The sequence below is a fragment of the Myotis daubentonii genome, chromosome 1 (genome assembly GCF_963259705.1).
Source record: "Myotis daubentonii chromosome 1, mMyoDau2.1, whole genome shotgun sequence".
Lineage (NCBI taxonomy): Eukaryota > Metazoa > Chordata > Mammalia > Chiroptera > Vespertilionidae > Myotis > Myotis daubentonii.
The window spans coordinates 155,996,708-156,014,275 of NC_081840.1; the positions used below are offsets into that span (position 1 = coordinate 155,996,708).

Sequence of the window (17,568 nt, forward strand, 5' to 3'; positions counted from 1 at the left end):
ATGTGGGGCCTTGGGCCTTCTCTTGGAAGTTCTGGGTCTCTCTGGCGCAGCTGCAATTTGTTAGGTAATTTTCAGGTTGCAAAGGGCCAGGGCATTGATATGCAAAAGCCTCTGCTGCAGCCTGGATGGGGCGGGGTCTCAGGGAATCAAAGGGCGGAGCCAGCAGCTATGGCAGATCCTCAGCCCTGCCCTAAGGGGCCCCGGTCTCAGTGTCCCAGTAATTGCTGCAAGCACCTCTGAGGGAAAGCCACCCTCAGGTTCCGAGTTCTGCCTGCTGCCAGACAGTCCAGTTTCTCCCCGTATGAGTCCTGGGTCCCCAGAGACTTCCTGGAACCGGAGTTCAGAGCAGTCGGGAGCTTGTGACTCCCTCCTGATTCAAAAAGACAACCGCGTCCTCAAGTGCCCACCCCTTTCCGTGCCCGCTCAAGCCTCCGTACCGCTGCACTTTACTTCTGCACCTCCTCTGAGTCTACGTGTGCTTTTCTTTTTCCTTCTAGTTGTAGAATTTCCACTCAGCCAGCCTTCCTGTAGTTCTGGATGATGTCCGTTTTGTCTTTTTGTTGTATTTTTGAAGTTGTTGTGGGAGACAGCAATTTCCGGTTTTTACCTATGCTGCCATCTTTGTTTCTCCATACGTTAAATTTTTGTTGTAAAAAGAATACCAAAACAGGAGTGCTGGACTGCAGCCATGGCCTACTGCTGGCAGGAAGGAAAAGATCAAATAATATTTGTGACCAAAGAAGACCATGAAACTCCAAGCAATGCAGAGCTGGTGGCTGACGATCCCAATGATCCATACGAGGAGCACGGGTTGATCCTGCCAAATGGAGACATTAACTGGTACTTCCCGTGCCCTGGGGGAATGGCTAGTGGCCCCTGTGGGGAACAGTTCAAGTCAGCCTGTTCCTGCTTCCACTATAGCACGGAGGATCTCAAAGGATCAGACTGTGTAGACCAGTTCTGGCCCATGCAGGAATGCATGCAGAAATACCTGGACCTCTATCCCCAAGACAAGGAGGAGGAGGAGGAGAAGCCAGCAGAACGTTTAGAAAAGGCAGCTCTAGCTAAGGCCACCACAACCAAAGAACAAGAGGGGTCAAGCTAATGAGGGCCATGCTGCAGCACTGGCTCCAGGCCTTCCACCTCAGATTGATATGAACCTTTTGCAAATGCCTTTCAGTCACTCTATAAGAAAGTCTTTCTCTCTATTGTTCTGTGCACTGTAATGTACAAAATAACTTATTTTGATGATCAGGGGTTTAGGCTCCTTGCCATATGCACTGATTAAAAAGAAAAGAGGAGTTATATGTCTGTGTGTCTCACATAACTCTATCAGTGACTGTGGCTGCCACTTTCAAATTCTCTTTTCAGATTATTTCTAAATTTGCCACTCTGAAATAATGTGTTGAATACTCTCAGCAACCAAAAATCGTTATCTAGGAGTGTCTCTCATGAGTGAGCTGATTTATTCTGATTGATTATCTCCCTTTTAGTAGATTTTATACCTGTTTGGAAAATGAAATAGAAACAAAAACATCTTCCTTTAAAAATGCTGGAATGGGGCCATTCCTAATAGAAGAGGCCAGATAATCAGATACTTATTTCTCAAAAACCATCTTAACCTTGAGTATATGAGGTACTATGCTTCATTTCTGATCGATTTTGGTTTCCATTTTTATATTGAGCTCCAGGTTTTCTTTTTAGAAAGTAGAACTTTGGAACTTCCGACTCACAGTCCCTTTCTAACAGAAGAAAAAGCTGGTTGTGCTGTTCTTGTTATTCCAAAAGCCCTGGTTTAGGGCCTGTGTACACACTGGCTCTGGCTCAGCCTGTTCAGATGCAATATTCTTGAGAGGTGGGGACCTATTTGCTCATCCAGTGTTTCTGCTCCCAACAAGAAACGAGCGTATGACCACAAGGATGGACTCTATTCAACACCTTTTATTGAGCAGCAAGCGTGGGGCTGCGATTCTGTACTCCGTGCACCCACTTATGGAAATGTTACCAGCTTATTGCTAGAAGCAAGTTTCTGTTACAAAGATGAAAGGGCAGAACCCAATGCTTTTTTCCCCCCCATTGTTATTAGTACATACAGAAACACTGATTTACCCAGAACTTGTATTTAAGCCTGTAACCAAATCGGAGTGGCTCTTGCTCTCAGCATAGAATGATGTAACCATGGCTGGAACAGTGAGATGGAAAATAACTGTACAACCAGCATGAAACTTACCATCAGATCTGGGGCCCCACCCAAGTAACCCTGTGCAGACACTTCTGGTTGTGTAGCACACTTGGCATTTCCTTGGACGACAGTTCAGGCTCACTCTATTCTACACTCTCTGGAAGAATGTGGTAACGTCCACATTTCTGGGGTGTTCACAAGTGGTACCTTCTCTGTTTCCCCAGAAACGACATATACCTGAACTTAATCATGCAAAATCGCCTAGTTTCATTCCCTGGTTTTCTGTTTGTTTTTATTATGATACAGAATCTTAGACAGACAACTGCAGTCTGAATATTCTTACTAGTTCACCATATGACTTATAATCTAGAACTACTTGTTTCTATTACTATAGGAACAGATTGCAAAACTCTATTTTCCCCAGCTTATGATAATGAGTCTGATTCCTATCCAGGTCAAAGCACCGAGAAAATGCCATAAGCATCATAGATGTTCCACAGATATCTACAGAATGCACCAATCAATGGTTGATAATACCCACTGGGTGCTGGCAACCTCTTCTACCAATCTCAGAACTTCAAGGAATTAACAAAATTTAGGGAAGAATTCATTTGGCAACCATAAAATGATTAAAAATAATCTCCAAAGCATTTCCTAACAATCTTTCACATTGGAAATGACTGCTCATGGTAATGTGCTAACACCCCTTCACATTACCTATGTACATACCTACATATCTTCTGAAAGTTTACTTATCCCTCACATAAATGTTTTAAGTTGAGACTTAAAACTGAAGAAAAATTTCCTGTGAAACACTGTGCTGGTTGTGGGGAATGAAGACCCTGAGCTTCCCCCATAAAACCCGTACAAAGTCCCTGAGTAATGGGTACACCTGGGTGGAGGTGGGCCTTGGAAAGTGCCCACCCTTGGCTCCAGAAAAAAAGCGTTCAAGTGGCATGATGTCACTAATGCATCCATCCCAGGCCACGTGGTCAGGACCTCACCTCTCACAGGTCCACCCCCTGTGGCTCAGGCTGTCCCTTTGAGCCCCCCAGGGCTGCGTAGCGCTGAATGAATTAGAGATGGCACCGCACCCCTGGACCTCCCAGACATGTGGAAATCAACAGCAGTAGCCTGGGCCGCAGCCCTGCTTGGCCTTCCCCTGTGCTCCCAGAACAGTCTTTCCTGAGTGTCCTTCTGAGGAAGGTCAGTGAAAAGAGGACAGCTGGACGCTGGGAACGCCAGAGTTAGAGCCAAGTTCCAGAAGAGCCAGCACAGGGCCACAGCCCTAGCAGAAGCTGAGGCAGGTCCTTCCCAATGCCTTGGAAATATTCTCCAGGAGTCCACGGAGAAGATGAAACACAACAGTCAATGGGGATTCGGGGAACGCTGTTCTATCTATAGGAACTGAGGGCTTCAGACAAACAACACTGGGCTGGGCAAGGCCAGCAGCCAGGGTGCCACCAGCCTGCTCCTGCCTCCCGTGCCTGCAGCTCAGTTGTAGGAAAGGTAATTGATGAGCCGGGGAGGGATGTTCAGCTTGGCGATTTTCTCCAGCCCTCGGACACCGGTGGCCTTCCTCAAGCTCACCCTGCAGAGCTGTGACAGGGTTAGTGGTGTCTCTGTAAAAAGGGAACATGAAGCACATGAGGTTAGCTTAACATAGTTGAACATAGATTAACATCCTTCCACCTAAAAAATATCAAGAACTGGCCTAGCCAGTGTGACTCAGTGGTTGAACGTCAACCCATGAACCAGGAAGTGTGCAAGAGGCCGATCAATGATTCTCTCTCATCATTGATGTTTCTATCTCTCTCTCCCTCTCCCTTCCTCTCTGAAATCAATAGAAATATATTTTTAAAAAATATCAACAACTGGAAACACCTCCCTTCCTTAAAAATAGGACATGCCTTACAAGCATTCTCTGGAAAGCTACCAGGAAGGACAGCCAGGGCCCAAGGACACAAGAGCAGGAAATGGAATTCCAGTGCTGTCCAGAGGGATTTCATTTGAAGGGGGGTGGGGGGTGTAGGTTTTTGCTTTGTGTGCATGTGTGTGTGTGTGACTTTTGCCCCATAATGTTATAACCCTAGCACAGGGATTTGTCAGCAATGCACCAACCTACAGCTAGTAGGCTTGTTTGTCAAACTTCCAAACAAACGAGAGAGTTAGTCTAGGCCAGTGGTTCTCAGCCTGTGGGTCGCGAGCCCTTTGGCGGTCGAACGACCCTTTCACAGGGGTCGCCTAAGACCATCCTGCATATCAGATATTTACATTATGATTCATAACAGTAGCAACATTATGGTTGGGGTCACAACATGAGGAAATGTATTTAAAGGGTCAGAAGGTTGAGAACCACTGGTCTAGGCTGCCAGCTCCTGCTGCTCCAGGCCACTGAGGGCTATAGGGCACAAACAGATCTCAGGAGAACTGATGCACATCCCAGCTCCAGCAGAGTACACAATGCATATCCTAGTGCAGAGGGTCAGGACCTCAGGACCACAGACAAGCCTGGAGCTGGGGCTCACAGTGCGAGCAAGCTAGGGCCAACAATGGAAGATACCTGGAGGTCCCTGGCAGATGAATCACAGGGACATTTGCAAAACAGAGCCTGGCCTTGAGGACCTGCCTTTTAGAATGTTCTGTGTTTGACAAAAATATAAATTAACCAAAGAGAGTTTTCTCAATTTATGAAAATTTTTAAAATACAATAGTCTTTGAAAGGAAAAAAAAATACTGATGAAATTCATTTTCCTGTGTTACTTTGTCCCCCAAATTATTTGTAAAAGAAACATTATCTTCCAGGAAATGGTTAGCTGACAGACAGGGATGGAATGTGCCTCTAAGTTCATAACGGATTTGAGTTAGGAAGGGCTGGCAAAAATTTGAATAAATCATTTTTTTTCAACTGATAGGTGTTTGAAGCCTCTTATGACTCTAATTCTATGTAAACTCATTAAAAAATTAATTTACAAAGAAGACATCTTGTCCTTAGCCAGATTGTTTCCTGAACAGTGAGGGTTGGATCTATATTCTCAGCCTCATATGGACTTAGTCTGAGATTAATTATTTACTCATAAATGACCTAATATATTGTCAGAGCAGAGCTTGGTGCATAAGTGTCATGTGCTATTCTACTATGCATTGCATCATTCAAACAACAAGGAGAGCCTGGCCTCACTTTCATAGTGCTCAAAGCACTTGGCAGGGGCACTGCTACTCCACGTGTAGTCAGAGGGCTTCTTTCCCCGGTTGTCCCGTGCATAGATGTTGCCTCCAAACTCAATCAGCATCTCAATGAGGTCCACGTTCTTCACCTTGGCTGCATGATGAAGGGCTGTCTCGTGAAGCTTTGCTGCATTCACATTGGCCCCTGCAGGTAAAACAGAAACAAGTATCACCAAGGAGAGAACTTGGAGCCGAGATAAACATCAACTTTGGCTTTTTCTTTTTCTTTTTTTTTAAATATATCTTATTGATTTTTTACAGAGAGGAAGGGAGAGAGATAGAGAGTTAGAAACATCGATGAGAGAGAAACATCGATCAGCTGCTTCCTGCACATCTCCCACTGGGGATATGCCCGCAACCCAGGTACATGCCCTTGACCGGAATCGAACCTGGGACCTTTCAGTCCGCAGGCCGACGCTCTATCCACTGAGCCAAACCGGTTTCGGCAACTTTGGCTTTTTCATCCAGCACAATCTACAGAAACAATCCCCATTGAGGAAACAAAATCAAGACAGACTCTGCTTCAACCTTTACAAAATCTTTTTCAAAAATCCAAAAGCAGTGATTATTTTTTTTCTTATGACATAAAAAGCTAAAGAAAGGTATCCTATATAATAAAAGCCTAATATGCTAAGAGTTCGGTTGTTGGTTCAGCCAATCAAAGCGTAATATGCTAATGATATGCTAAGGCTGCCCAACTGCTTCACTATGATGTGCACTGACCACCAGGGGGCAGACAGTCGACCAGTCAGTATAACGTGCACAGACCACCAGCGGGCAGATGCTCTGACCGGTAGGTTAGCTTGCTGCTGGGGTCCGGCCAATTGGGACCGAGCGAGATGGGCTGAACATGTCCTGGAGCCCTCCTGCAGTCCCTCCCCAGCTGGCCAACCTCCCACATCCCTCCCCAGCACTGATCATGCACCAGTGGGGTCCCTAAGCCTGGCCTGCACCCTCTTGCTATCCAGGACCCCTTGGGGGATGTCGGAAAGCCAGTTTCAACCTGATCCTGCAGGCCAGGCCAAGGGACCCCACTGGTGCATGAATTCATGCACTGACCCTCTAGTCAATAATAATGTAACTCAAAATAGAACAAAAATGAAGAAAAATTAAACAAAACTTCCCTGTGAGTTAGGAAGTAGTGCTAATGCCTTATGCAGTCTGTCCCCATGGGTCCTGACTAGAAGCTCAGGTTTAACTACTCAAGCTCTCCTGCCTATCCTTGCACATGCATTCACACACACACACACACATATGCACACACACTACAGACACAGAGGCTCTAACAATGTGTGTTGCATGAATGAATGAATGTTCCTTAAATAGAAATATTATTTTACAAAAGGGAAGCTCAAAGGGAAAATAGGTGATGTTCCTCAAACACTCTGGAGTTCAAATGAAATCAGGAACAAGATAGGGATGTCTGTTTTCACCACTCTTATTCAACACTAGAGGCCCGGTGCACTAAATTTGTGCAGGGGGAGCCCCTCAGCCCAGCCTGCACCCCCTCCAATCCAGGACCTCTTGGGGGATGTCCGACTGCTGGTTTAGGCCCAATTCTGGGGATCGAACCTAAACCAGCAGTCAGACATCCCTCTCATAATCCAGGACTGCTGGCTCCTAACTGCTCACCTGCCTTCCTGCCTGATCACCCCTAACTGCCTCTGCCTGCTGGCCTGATCTTCCCTAACTGGTCGCCCCTTGCTGCCACCCCTGCCAGCCTGGTTGTCCCCAACTGCCCCCCTCTACCAGCCTGGTCACCCCTTACTGCCCCCCCTGCCAACCATGTCACCCCCAACTACCCCTCTGCCAGCCTGGTCACCCCTGACTTCCCCCAACTGCCCCCCTGCCAGCCTGGTTGCCCCTCACTGTCCCCTGTGCCAGCCTGTTAACCCCCAAATGCCTCCCTGCCAGCCTGGTCACCCCCAAGTGCCCCCCTGCTGGCCTGGTCACCCCCAATTGCCCCCACACCCATCCTGATCACCCCCAACTACCCCCCCCCCCGCCAGCCTGGTTGCCCCATGCAGCCTGCTGTTCAGTCATTTGGTTGTCCCTCACTAACCCCCGTGCCGGCCTGGTCGCCCCACACAACCTGCTATTAGGTCGTTACTGTTACTGTGATGGCATCTCAGACAATTTGCATATTCCTCTATTATTAGTATAGGTAGTACTGGAAGTCCTAGTCACAGTGATCAGACAAGAAAAGATAAAAAGCATCCAAACTGGAAAGAAAGAAGCAAAGCTATCATTATTTGCAGATGACCTGATATTGTATATAAATAACCCTAAAGATTTTATAAAAAAGAAAATCTACTAGAACTAATAAATGAATTCAGTAAAGTAGTAGGATACAACATAAACATCCAGAAGTCAGTTGTATTTTTATACACCAAAAATGAACTATCAGAAAGGGAAACTAAAAAAAAATCCTATTTATAATTGCTTCAAAAAGAATAAAATACCTAGGAATAAATCTAACCAAGGAGGTAAAAGACCTGTGCTTGGAAAATTATATGACACTGAAGAAAGGAATTAAAGAAGATACAAATAAGTTGAAGCATATACATTGTCCATAGAGAGGAAGAACTAGCATTATTAAAATGTCCATATTTCCCGAAGCAATCCACAGATTCAATGCAATTCCCATCAAGATACCAATGGAGAACTTCACAAAACCAGAAATACTGTTTCAAAAATTTGTATGGAACCACCAAAGACCCCGAATAGCAATAGTGATCTTGAGAAAGAAAAACAAAGGTAAAGGAATCACACTACCTAATATCAAACTACACTACATGGCCATAGTAGTCAAAACAGCATGTTAGCAGTGTAAAAATAGACATATAGGTTAATGGAACAGAATAGAGAGCCCAGAAATAAACTCAAGCCTTTATGGTCAATTAATATTTGACAGAGGAGGCAAGAACATACAATGGGGTAAAGGTAGTCTATTCAACAAATAGTTTTGGGAAAATTGGAAAGATACATGCAAAAAAAGTGAAATTAGACCACCTTCTTACACCATACACAAGAATAAATTCAAAATGGATTAAAGATTTAAATGTTATACTCGAAACCATAAAAATCCTGGAAGAAAACATAGGCAGTAAAATCTCAGACATTTCTTGTAGCAATATTTTTTATATATTTTCTCAGGCAAGGGAAACAAAAGAAAAAATAAACAGGACTGCATCAAACTAAAAAATTTTGCACAGCAAAATAAGCCATCAACAAAATGAAAAGACAACCCACTGAATGGGAGAACATATTCATTAATGAGATATCTTATAAGGGGTTAATATCCAAATTTTATAAATAACTTGTACAACTCAACAAAAAAACAAACAGTCAAATTAAAATATGGGCAAAGGACCTAAATAGACACTTGTCCAAAGAGGACATACAGATGTCCAATAGACATATGAAAAGGTGTTCAATGTCACTAATCATCAGAGAAATGCAAGTTAAAACCACAGTGAGGTATCACCTCACACCTGTCAGAATGGCTATCAATAAGTCAACAAACAACAGGTGTTGGTGAGGATGTGGAGAAAAGGAACCCTCGTGCACTTTTGGTAGGAATGCAAGTTGGTGCAGCCACTGTGAGAAGCAGTATGGAGTTATCTCAAAAAATTAAAAATGGAACTGCCTTATGACCCAGTGATTCCACGCCTGGGAATATATCTGAAGAAACCCAAAACACTAATTCAAAAGACTATATGTACCCCTATGTTCATTGCAGTGTTATTTACAAATAGCCAAAATCTGGGAACAGCCCAAGTGCCCATCAGTAGATGAGAGGATAAAAAGCTGTGGTACATTTTCACAATGGAATACTACTCAGCCATAAAAAAGAAAGAAATCTTGGAGGTTATTATCTAAGTGAAAAAAACCAGTCATAAAAAGACAAATACCATATGATCTTATTTATATGTAGAACCTAATTAACTAAATAAACTGATGAACTAAATAGAAACAGAGGCATGGATACAGCTGTCAGAGAGGAAGGGGAAGGGCATGACTGGTGAAAGCAGGTGAAGGGATTAGCCAAAGAGCATACATGCATAATCCATAGACACTGACAACAGTGTGGTGATGGCCAGAGGGAAGGAGGTAGGCAAAGGAGAGGGAAATAGGGACACCTGTAATAGTGTCAATAATAAAAATAAAGTAAAAAAAAAAAAAAAAAAGAAAGAAAGAAGGAAATCTTACCTTTTGTGACTGCACAGATGAACCTGGAGAGTATTATGTGGAATCTAATGAACAAAATAAACTAACAAACAAAATAGAAACAGACTCATAGATACAGAAAACAGACTGACAGCTATCAGAGGGGAAGGTCATTGGGGGGCTGGGTGAAAAAGGTGAAGGGATTTAAAAAAAATTTTTTTTAAATAACCCCTCACAGCCACAGAAAATGGTATGGTGATTACCAGAGAGTGGGGGGAGGTGGGAGAGGGTAAAATAAATGGAGGATAAATGGTGATGGAAGGAGACTTGACATGAGGTGGTGAGCACACCATACAATATGCAGATGATGTATTATAGAATTACACACTGGAAACCTATATAATTGTATTAACCAAATGTCACTTCAATAGATTCAATTTTTTTAGAAAGAAAAAGTGCCAAGTTCTTCACAGTTTGCTCCTAAGTGGATAAGGAGGTTATAGAGAAAGAGGGTAAAGAAAAAGGTTTTTGTTTGTTTTTGTTTTTTGCATTTATGGGGTCCAATTACAGTAGACATGCAATATTATATTACTTTAGGTGTACAGCATAGCAGTTAGACATTTGTATAACTTACTAGGTGATATCCCCCCCCCATAAGTTTAATACCCATCTGGCACCATACATAATCATTACAATATTATTGACTGTATTCCCTATGCTGTATTTTATATCCCCATGATTATTTTTATAATTGGCAATTTGTACTTCTTAATCCCTTCATCTTTTCACCCAGTCCCCCAACACCCCTTCCATCTGACAATCACCAATTTGTTCTCTGTGTCTATGAATTTGTTTCTGTTTTGTTTGCTTGTTTGTTTTTTAGATTCCACATGTAAGTGAAATCATATAGTATTTGTCTTTCTCTGCCTGACTTATTTCACTTAGCATAATATCCTTGAGGTCCACCCATGTTGTTGCAAATGGAAAGATTTCCTTCTTTTTATGGCTGTATAATATATATATTTTCTTTATCCATCCATTTGTTGATGGACATTTAGGTTGTTCCCATATCTTGACTATGTGACCATGGGGGTAGGGGCATACATTTTCTGAGTTAGTGCTCTTGTTTTCTTTGGATAAATATCAAAAAGTGGGATTGTTGGGTCATAAGGCAGTTCTATTTTTAGTTTTTTGAGGAGCCTCCATACTGTTTTCCATAGTGTCTGCACCAATTTATAATCCTACCATCAGTGCATGAAGGTTCCTTGGAGAAAAGTATTTTAAAGAAGTCAAACAAATAGCTCAGAATCAGTGAAGTTTTCCCTCCAATAATAGATTCAAATGATAATCATAAAATGTCATTAAAGTGGGGATTTTAAAAATCAGGTCATGTGACCATGTAAGGATGAATTTAGAAGGCCAAAATAGGAAGATTTAAGAGCATATAAGGCTATTAAATTTTTCTAGTCCCACAGCTCAAAAATATTTGAAAAATTCTTCTTTCTGATTTCTGACTTAAAATAGTTTCAAGCCCCTAGTAGTAAAACATACAAACTTGTTCATGACAGTGTTCACTGTATGATCCTAGAATACAGCAAGCACTCCATCATGATAACACAAGTGAAGAGAAATTGTCTCCATTTCCCACAGCCAAACTCAGAAGCCAGGTCAGGAAAAACAATCCCTCAATTAGAAAGAAAGCTAAATTCCCTAATTACTTAATTTGGCAGATGTGTATTATAAAAATAATATTTAAAAGCAATACATTAAATAAAAGAAACATTTTCCCTGCAATCTGACCACTGTACTACATCAGGGATATCATTCCAATACTTGTTTATGTGAAAAAAAATTGTATAGTGTTGCAATCATAATGCAAATATGAATTTGAATGCTAAACACAAACTTGTAATGAAAAATAAATTGTAAAGTCTACCCAATCTAAAATTCAAGTAGCTTTCTCTCAGGTCATTAATTCTTGCAATGTTCTTCTTTTTTTTTCTCCAAGTTTTCAAAATAACATTTATTTTTTCAACAGTTACCATGTGCATATATTAGAAAACTGAAAACACAAGAGGCAAAGAACAAAGTCATCCATAACCACAAGCAGTTTACAGATATTCTTGCCAATAGGGGATGAAAAAGATTGTCTCTACTTAGTGACAGAGAAAGGGGCACAGGAGAAGTAAAGCTATTCTCACGATCAAGGAGAAAACTATGGTTGGAAATAGCTCTAAAAACCACACCTCCCCTTCTATCCCATGTGATTTCTCAATATACAAGGCCTCAGCAGGGTGACTCTTTCCAAGAGGTGGCCATCCCAAGGTACAAAACAGGATCTCTTAAAAATGTATTCTTGGCCGAAACTGGTTTGGCTCAGTGGATAGAGCATCGGCCTGCGGACTGAAGGGTCCCGGGTTCAATTCCGGTCAAAGGCATGTACCTGGGTTGCGGGCACATTCCCAGTAGGAGATGTGCAGGAGGCAGCTGATCGATGTTTCTCTCTCATCGATGTTTCTGGCTCTCTATCTCTCTCCCTTCCTCTCTGTAATAAATCAATAAAATATATTAAAAAATGTATTCTTGGCATTATTTGATTGGATATAAAGAAGGGACTGTGACTAAGAGGGAAACTGGCATACTCCGCAGCAGCTGGAAACAGCAGATCAGAGGTACACAGGGCAACATGAGTGGGTCTTGAAAACATGCCCGAGTGAAAAAAAATAGGAAATATAACACAATACCATTTATGTCAATTAAAAATACATGCCTCACTCAATAATGTGTAACTTACAAAACATATATAGATAGAATACATTAGAATGGTGGGATGGGGGACCAGAAAAAAGAAGCAAGGGAGAAGCATCAGAGGGGGACAGGGGAAGGGGAGAGTGACTTTGTGGGACCTAGTGATCGTCATGAACTGAGGGAGGAGAGAGAGAGAGAGAGAGAGAGAGAGAGAGAGAGAGAGAGAGAGAGAGAGCGCTAATGCCATCTGGGCATTAAAAAGTCTCAACTTCATGCTTCAGAGAAATGGGCCAAAGTCTGCTCATTATCAAAATCCTGATTGCAAAGTGAAATGGAATTGCAGTGGCTGAGTAAAATCTTAGCCAGCAATGACAAGGGGCTGTCACCAGCTTAGCACACCAAGAACCTGACACAGAGCAGGCACACATAGCTCAGTGCTATGCTGACTGAAACATTACCTGAGAAACATGTGACAAGTCCTGTGCTGGGAAGGTACAAGCAAACTCGGCTCAATTAGCTCCTCTCAGTACCTCCAGCAGAGTTAAATATTTACTGCCAGTTGTCAGATTAAAAATTACACACAGTAATAACTGGACTTTCCCCTTCCCCAGCCCTCCTCCTCTGCAAAAATCATCTGCAATTCAGCAACATGGCTTCACTTCCCACAAATTATCAACAGCCTCCTATACACCCCTGAGGCACATATGCCCGCCCGCCCAGCTTAGCTCTTCAAGTAGGGACAAACCCTTTCATACAGCCAGTGCAAAAGTGCCCAAATGCTTATGTTTCTAGAGGCATGGTCAGAAAATCATTTTATCTTCCAAGGGGTCTGTGACCAGCCTCCCACAAAGTTAAGAATCACCACCTTGAAAAGAATCCATATGCTGTCCTCTTCTCTCTACTTTTTTGTATGTGTGAGATTTCCCATCTATCTATATATAAAAGGCTAATATGCTAAATGTCCCTCTGACCATCCAACCAAATGCTATGATGCACACTGACTACCAGGGGGCAGATGCTCGCACACTGGCCATTTACAGAGAAACGGCACCAGGGACTTGGCACCAACAAAGCGACACTTGGCTTCCCCCAAGTAGGACACAGGCCCCGCCACCACCCTGGAGCAACACCCCACCAAATCACAGCCAACACTGCCAAGACCCCCGTAGCGCAAAATGCGGCCCACAGACCAGACCAGACCAGAAACGGTGTCCGTGGGCACCAGGTAATGACGTCACATAGCACACCCGGCTTCCTGTCCCTAGCGACTAGCCTCCTTGGTGTTTCTTCAGCCCAGGAACACAACTTGCTTTATAGCCAGGTGCAAACATTTTACACTTTAACCAAATGTCTGTGAGGCGTTTTCACATGCCTCATCTCATTTGATCCTCACAGAAGTCCTGGAGTAGGTAGATAGGAGACTTGGTAGAATCCTATTTTCTTTCATTAGCCAGAAAATGGAGATCTAGAAAGTTTAGAAACTTGACCCAACTGAAAAAAAGTAAGAAATGGTGGACCTTGAAAATGACTTCAGGTTTTCTCACTGCGCAGAATATAGTCAAACACTGCTACAGTTAAATATTTCACCCTTTGTTCTCCCTGCATGATCTACAATAATAATCTGCATCATGTTGATATTTACTGCTGTGTTGCTGACAATTACCTGAAAGAGAAGTTGGGGTGCTTCACTGGGCCGGAAAAAGTTTAGCTAAATCAGAAAGCAGGTCTAATTAAGCAAGTTTATCTATATACAAAGCTCTCACTGTACCAATTGCATGCATGTGTTTTGTCCATCGTGAATTTGATTGACACTTCTATTATAGAGAAAGGGCAAATAGCGATATTAAAATATTTCTTCTAATTAATTTCCTTTTAATGTGCATGAATTTGTGCACCAGGCCTCTGGTAGTTAAATACTAGTTTTGTTAAATAAGTAAAAGACTGCATGTGGTCTAAGAAGGATGTACAGGAGAGCATCTGAGATGAAAATAGCAAGGACTGAGTCTAGAGCTGACAGCACAGGGGCAGTCAACAACTGCAAGCTGTCCCAGGAGAATTCTGTTCATCCCTCACTCAAGCTCCCAGGTGTATGGAAACTCCTTTTAAAAATTACCAAGTCCCCTGCTTCAGGCCATTATGGTCCCCTTTCTACTTTTATCCAACCCCACCCCCACTGAACTGCCACCCTGCAGTATGGGGTGCAGTCCTGGGGTGAGAGTGAGCAGGATGACCTAACTAACCTCCAGCTCCCTGTGGTCCCTGATTGGGCTCCTCCCTGTTCCCACATAGACCCAAGTCAATTGGAATTTGCAGAGTCAAGCCAAAGGAACTGGAAAAGGTTTGGACCCTGGACTCAATTCAGGTTGATGGAACATAAGGGGAGGTGTGCAGGAGACATCTGGGAGAGTTTTCACTCCTCTGAGAAAGCTATCAGAAGCCTCATGAAGTGAAGCATTCAGATTTCAGCCCAATTCTGCTGTAGCCATCCTATCCCACTGGGGACGCCAGAAGTATGGTCAAGTGAACACTGAGGAAAGCAGAATCATAAAATTCAAAGAAAATTGATGACATGCTTGAAACCCTTAGTCAAACAGACCCTGAAACTGTCTCTAGTTCTGATCCTTTCAGTTACCCCAACCAAGAAATAAAGCCCTTCATCCAGGTGGAGTTGGTCTCCTATTAGTTATGAAGGAGAAATCACTTCTCTAAAGTCCTAACTATTGCAGAGAGGATGTTGGGATTAGAACTACTAATTTGATCCTTTCTCCTATAGCAGTTCGGCAAACTCATTAGTCAACAGAGCCAAATATCAACAGTATAATGATTGAAATTTCTTTTGAGAGCCAAATTTTTTAAACTTAAACTATATAGGTAGGTACATTATTATTAACTTAACTAGAGGCCCGGTGCACAGATTTGTGCACCAGTGGGGTCCCTTGGCCTGGCCTGCACCCTCTCGCAATTCGGGACCCCTTGGGGAATGTCAGAGAGCCAGTTTCGGCCTGATCCCCGCAATCCAGGCCGAAGGACCCCACCAGTACACAAATCCTTGCACTGGGCCCCTAGTATGCATATAAGATCTTTGGTTAATCTTCTCCCGCCCTCCCCCCCTTCCCTCTGAGATTTAACAGTCTGTTTCATGTTTCCATTCCTGTGATTTCTGCTCCTGCATTGAGCGTTTGCCCCCGGTGGTCAGTGCACGTCATAGCTACTGGATGGTCGTTTAGGCTTTTATATATATAGACTAGGGGCCCGGTGCACGAAATTCGTGCACTGGGTGTGTGTGGAGGGGAGTGTCCCTCAGCCCAGCCTGCCCCCTCTCACATACTGGGAGCCCTCAGGCGTTGACCCCCATCACCCTCCAATCGCAGGATCGGCCCCCAGCCCAGGCCTGATGCCTCTGGCCTAGGCATCCGGCCCGGGAAGCCGGGACCCACAGCTGCAGCGGCCCCGCGATCGTGGGCTTCGCTTTAGGCCCAGGCAAGGGACCTCTAGCTCCCGGGACTGCCAGCTTCAACCGTGTCCAGCTCCCATCGCTGGCTCCACCCCTACTTCCTGCTATCACTGGCCAGGGCGGAAAAGGCACCTGATTCTCCGATCATGGCTGGGGGGCAGGGCAAAGGCGGCCCCAGGGCCGCCTTTGCCCTGCCCCCCAGCTCTTAGCTCCCCCCTGGGTTTCCGATCACTGTCAGTGGCAGGGGGCTTCTTCCTGCTTTCCCTTTTGCCTCCCTGCATTGTGCCTACATCTGCAAATTAACCGCCATCTTGTTGGCAGTTAACTGCCAATCTTAGTTGGCAGTTAATTTGCATATAGCCCTGATTAGCCAATGAAAAGGGTAGCTCGTACGCCAATTACCATTTTTCTCTTTTATTAATGTTGATTAGGGTACTCCTAAGGCTTAGGAAGAGCCACACTCAGGGGCCAAAGAGCCACATGTGGCTCTCAAGCCGCAGTTTGCTGTCCACGGTCCTATAGCCACTACTTCAAATAGGTTTTAAATCCCTTGTTCTCTTTTTTCTCCTTCTGGTACAAAAGGGACTAAAATCATGGATGAAGATATACTGAGCACATATATACCAGGCACTCTTCTCATTATCAAAATCCTGATTGCAAAGTAAAATGGGATTGCAGGGGGTTGGTGCACCATCAAACCTTTATTTTAAAAGCTGAGGATAGTTGCACTGTAAAATCTTTAAAATCTCAACAGTAATGATACATAGATACCCTAGACTGACAAAAGTGGGATCCAACCATCTGATCAGTGGCTTAGCTGGAAAACTATGACTGTTTCTAATCTAAATATGTTATTGTATAAACAATAAAAACTGCCACCATGACCAGCCTTACACAAAATTAATCTTTTTCACTGAAAAGACTTAAAAGTGACACCTAAAAGTTAATAAGACTAAGTGGTTATGCAGTTTGGACCCTCTGACCTTTCCTCCCTAGAGATAGCATCTATGCCTCAGTTGTATTTTAGCTCTAGGCCCAGAAGCAGCAAAATCAGATAAGCAACCCCACAGCTGACCTCAGGATCAGCTGCATTGGATAATGATTCCCTGCCCTGGTGCCAATCAATTCAATCAGTGGAGTCCCTGAAAGGACACACCTGGAAAGCTGCTGAATATTTTATTCAGATATTCCCCTGGGACCTTCCCTAAAATCTCCACCTTTAAAACCCTTAGGACAGAGGACCCAACACATTCTCCCTCCTGGGAGCATGCCTGTGCCTTTCCCTTCCCTTTCTCCCTCCCTTTCTCCCCAAGCACATTACCACTGCCTTCGTCACTCCCAAGCTCCTAGGGCCATTCCTTTGCCTCTATAACTTGTTTCCTCAGTCCACTTCTTCTACAAACTACTTCTTCTACCTCTGTGATTTTATAAATAAACTAGAGGCCCAGTGCACAAAATTCATGCATGGGTAGGGTCCCTAGGCCTGGCCGGTGATTATGGCCCATCAGGGCCTTCCAGCTGCCGGCTGGGGGCTCCCTTCCCCAGCTACCGGCTGTCAGCCAGGGCCTTCCTTCATTCCACGCCTCTCCTTGGTGGTCAGTGCATGTCATAGCAAGCGATCGAACTCCTGGTCTCCTGGTCAAACTCCCGAGGGGACAATTTGCATATTAGGCTTTTATATATATAGATGTTCTCTTATATACATAAGAGTCTTGGCTCTGAATTCTTTCCTGGTCACACCTCAGTACTACTGAGGTTGCTGAAACCCAGGTCTGGTCCGTCCCCA

General features: G+C 43.8%; 2 protein-coding genes across 2 annotated transcripts in view; one reads left to right on the forward strand and one right to left on the reverse strand.

Moving 5' to 3' along the window:
• Nucleotides 1–460: 460 nt before the first annotated feature.
• On the forward strand, nt 461–1,278 carry LOC132215305 (mitochondrial intermembrane space import and assembly protein 40-like). Its single transcript, XM_059663323.1, has one exon. The coding sequence runs from the start codon at nt 689–691 to the stop codon at nt 1,103–1,105; it is 417 nt and encodes a 138-aa protein (XP_059519306.1). The 5' UTR covers nt 461–688; the 3' UTR covers nt 1,106–1,278.
• Nucleotides 1,279–1,921: 643 nt separating this feature from the next.
• ASB13 (ankyrin repeat and SOCS box containing 13) overlaps nt 1,922–17,568 on the reverse strand; it is a 38,525-nt gene continuing 22,878 nt past the window's right edge. The window contains exons 5-6 of the mRNA XM_059663309.1: nt 5,364–5,555; nt 1,922–3,804 (exon numbers count right to left, since the gene is read on the reverse strand). Of these exons, the coding sequence (XP_059519292.1) occupies nt 3,677–3,804; nt 5,364–5,555 (320 nt within the window). The 3' untranslated portion in view covers nt 1,922–3,676. The remainder of the gene's footprint in view (nt 3,805–5,363; nt 5,556–17,568) is intronic.

What these genes read in the sequence shown, in the direction of transcription:
- LOC132215305 (XM_059663323.1), top strand. Translation starts at nt 689, where the DNA reads ATGGCCTACTGCTGGCAGGAAGGAAAAGATCAAATAATATTTGTGACC.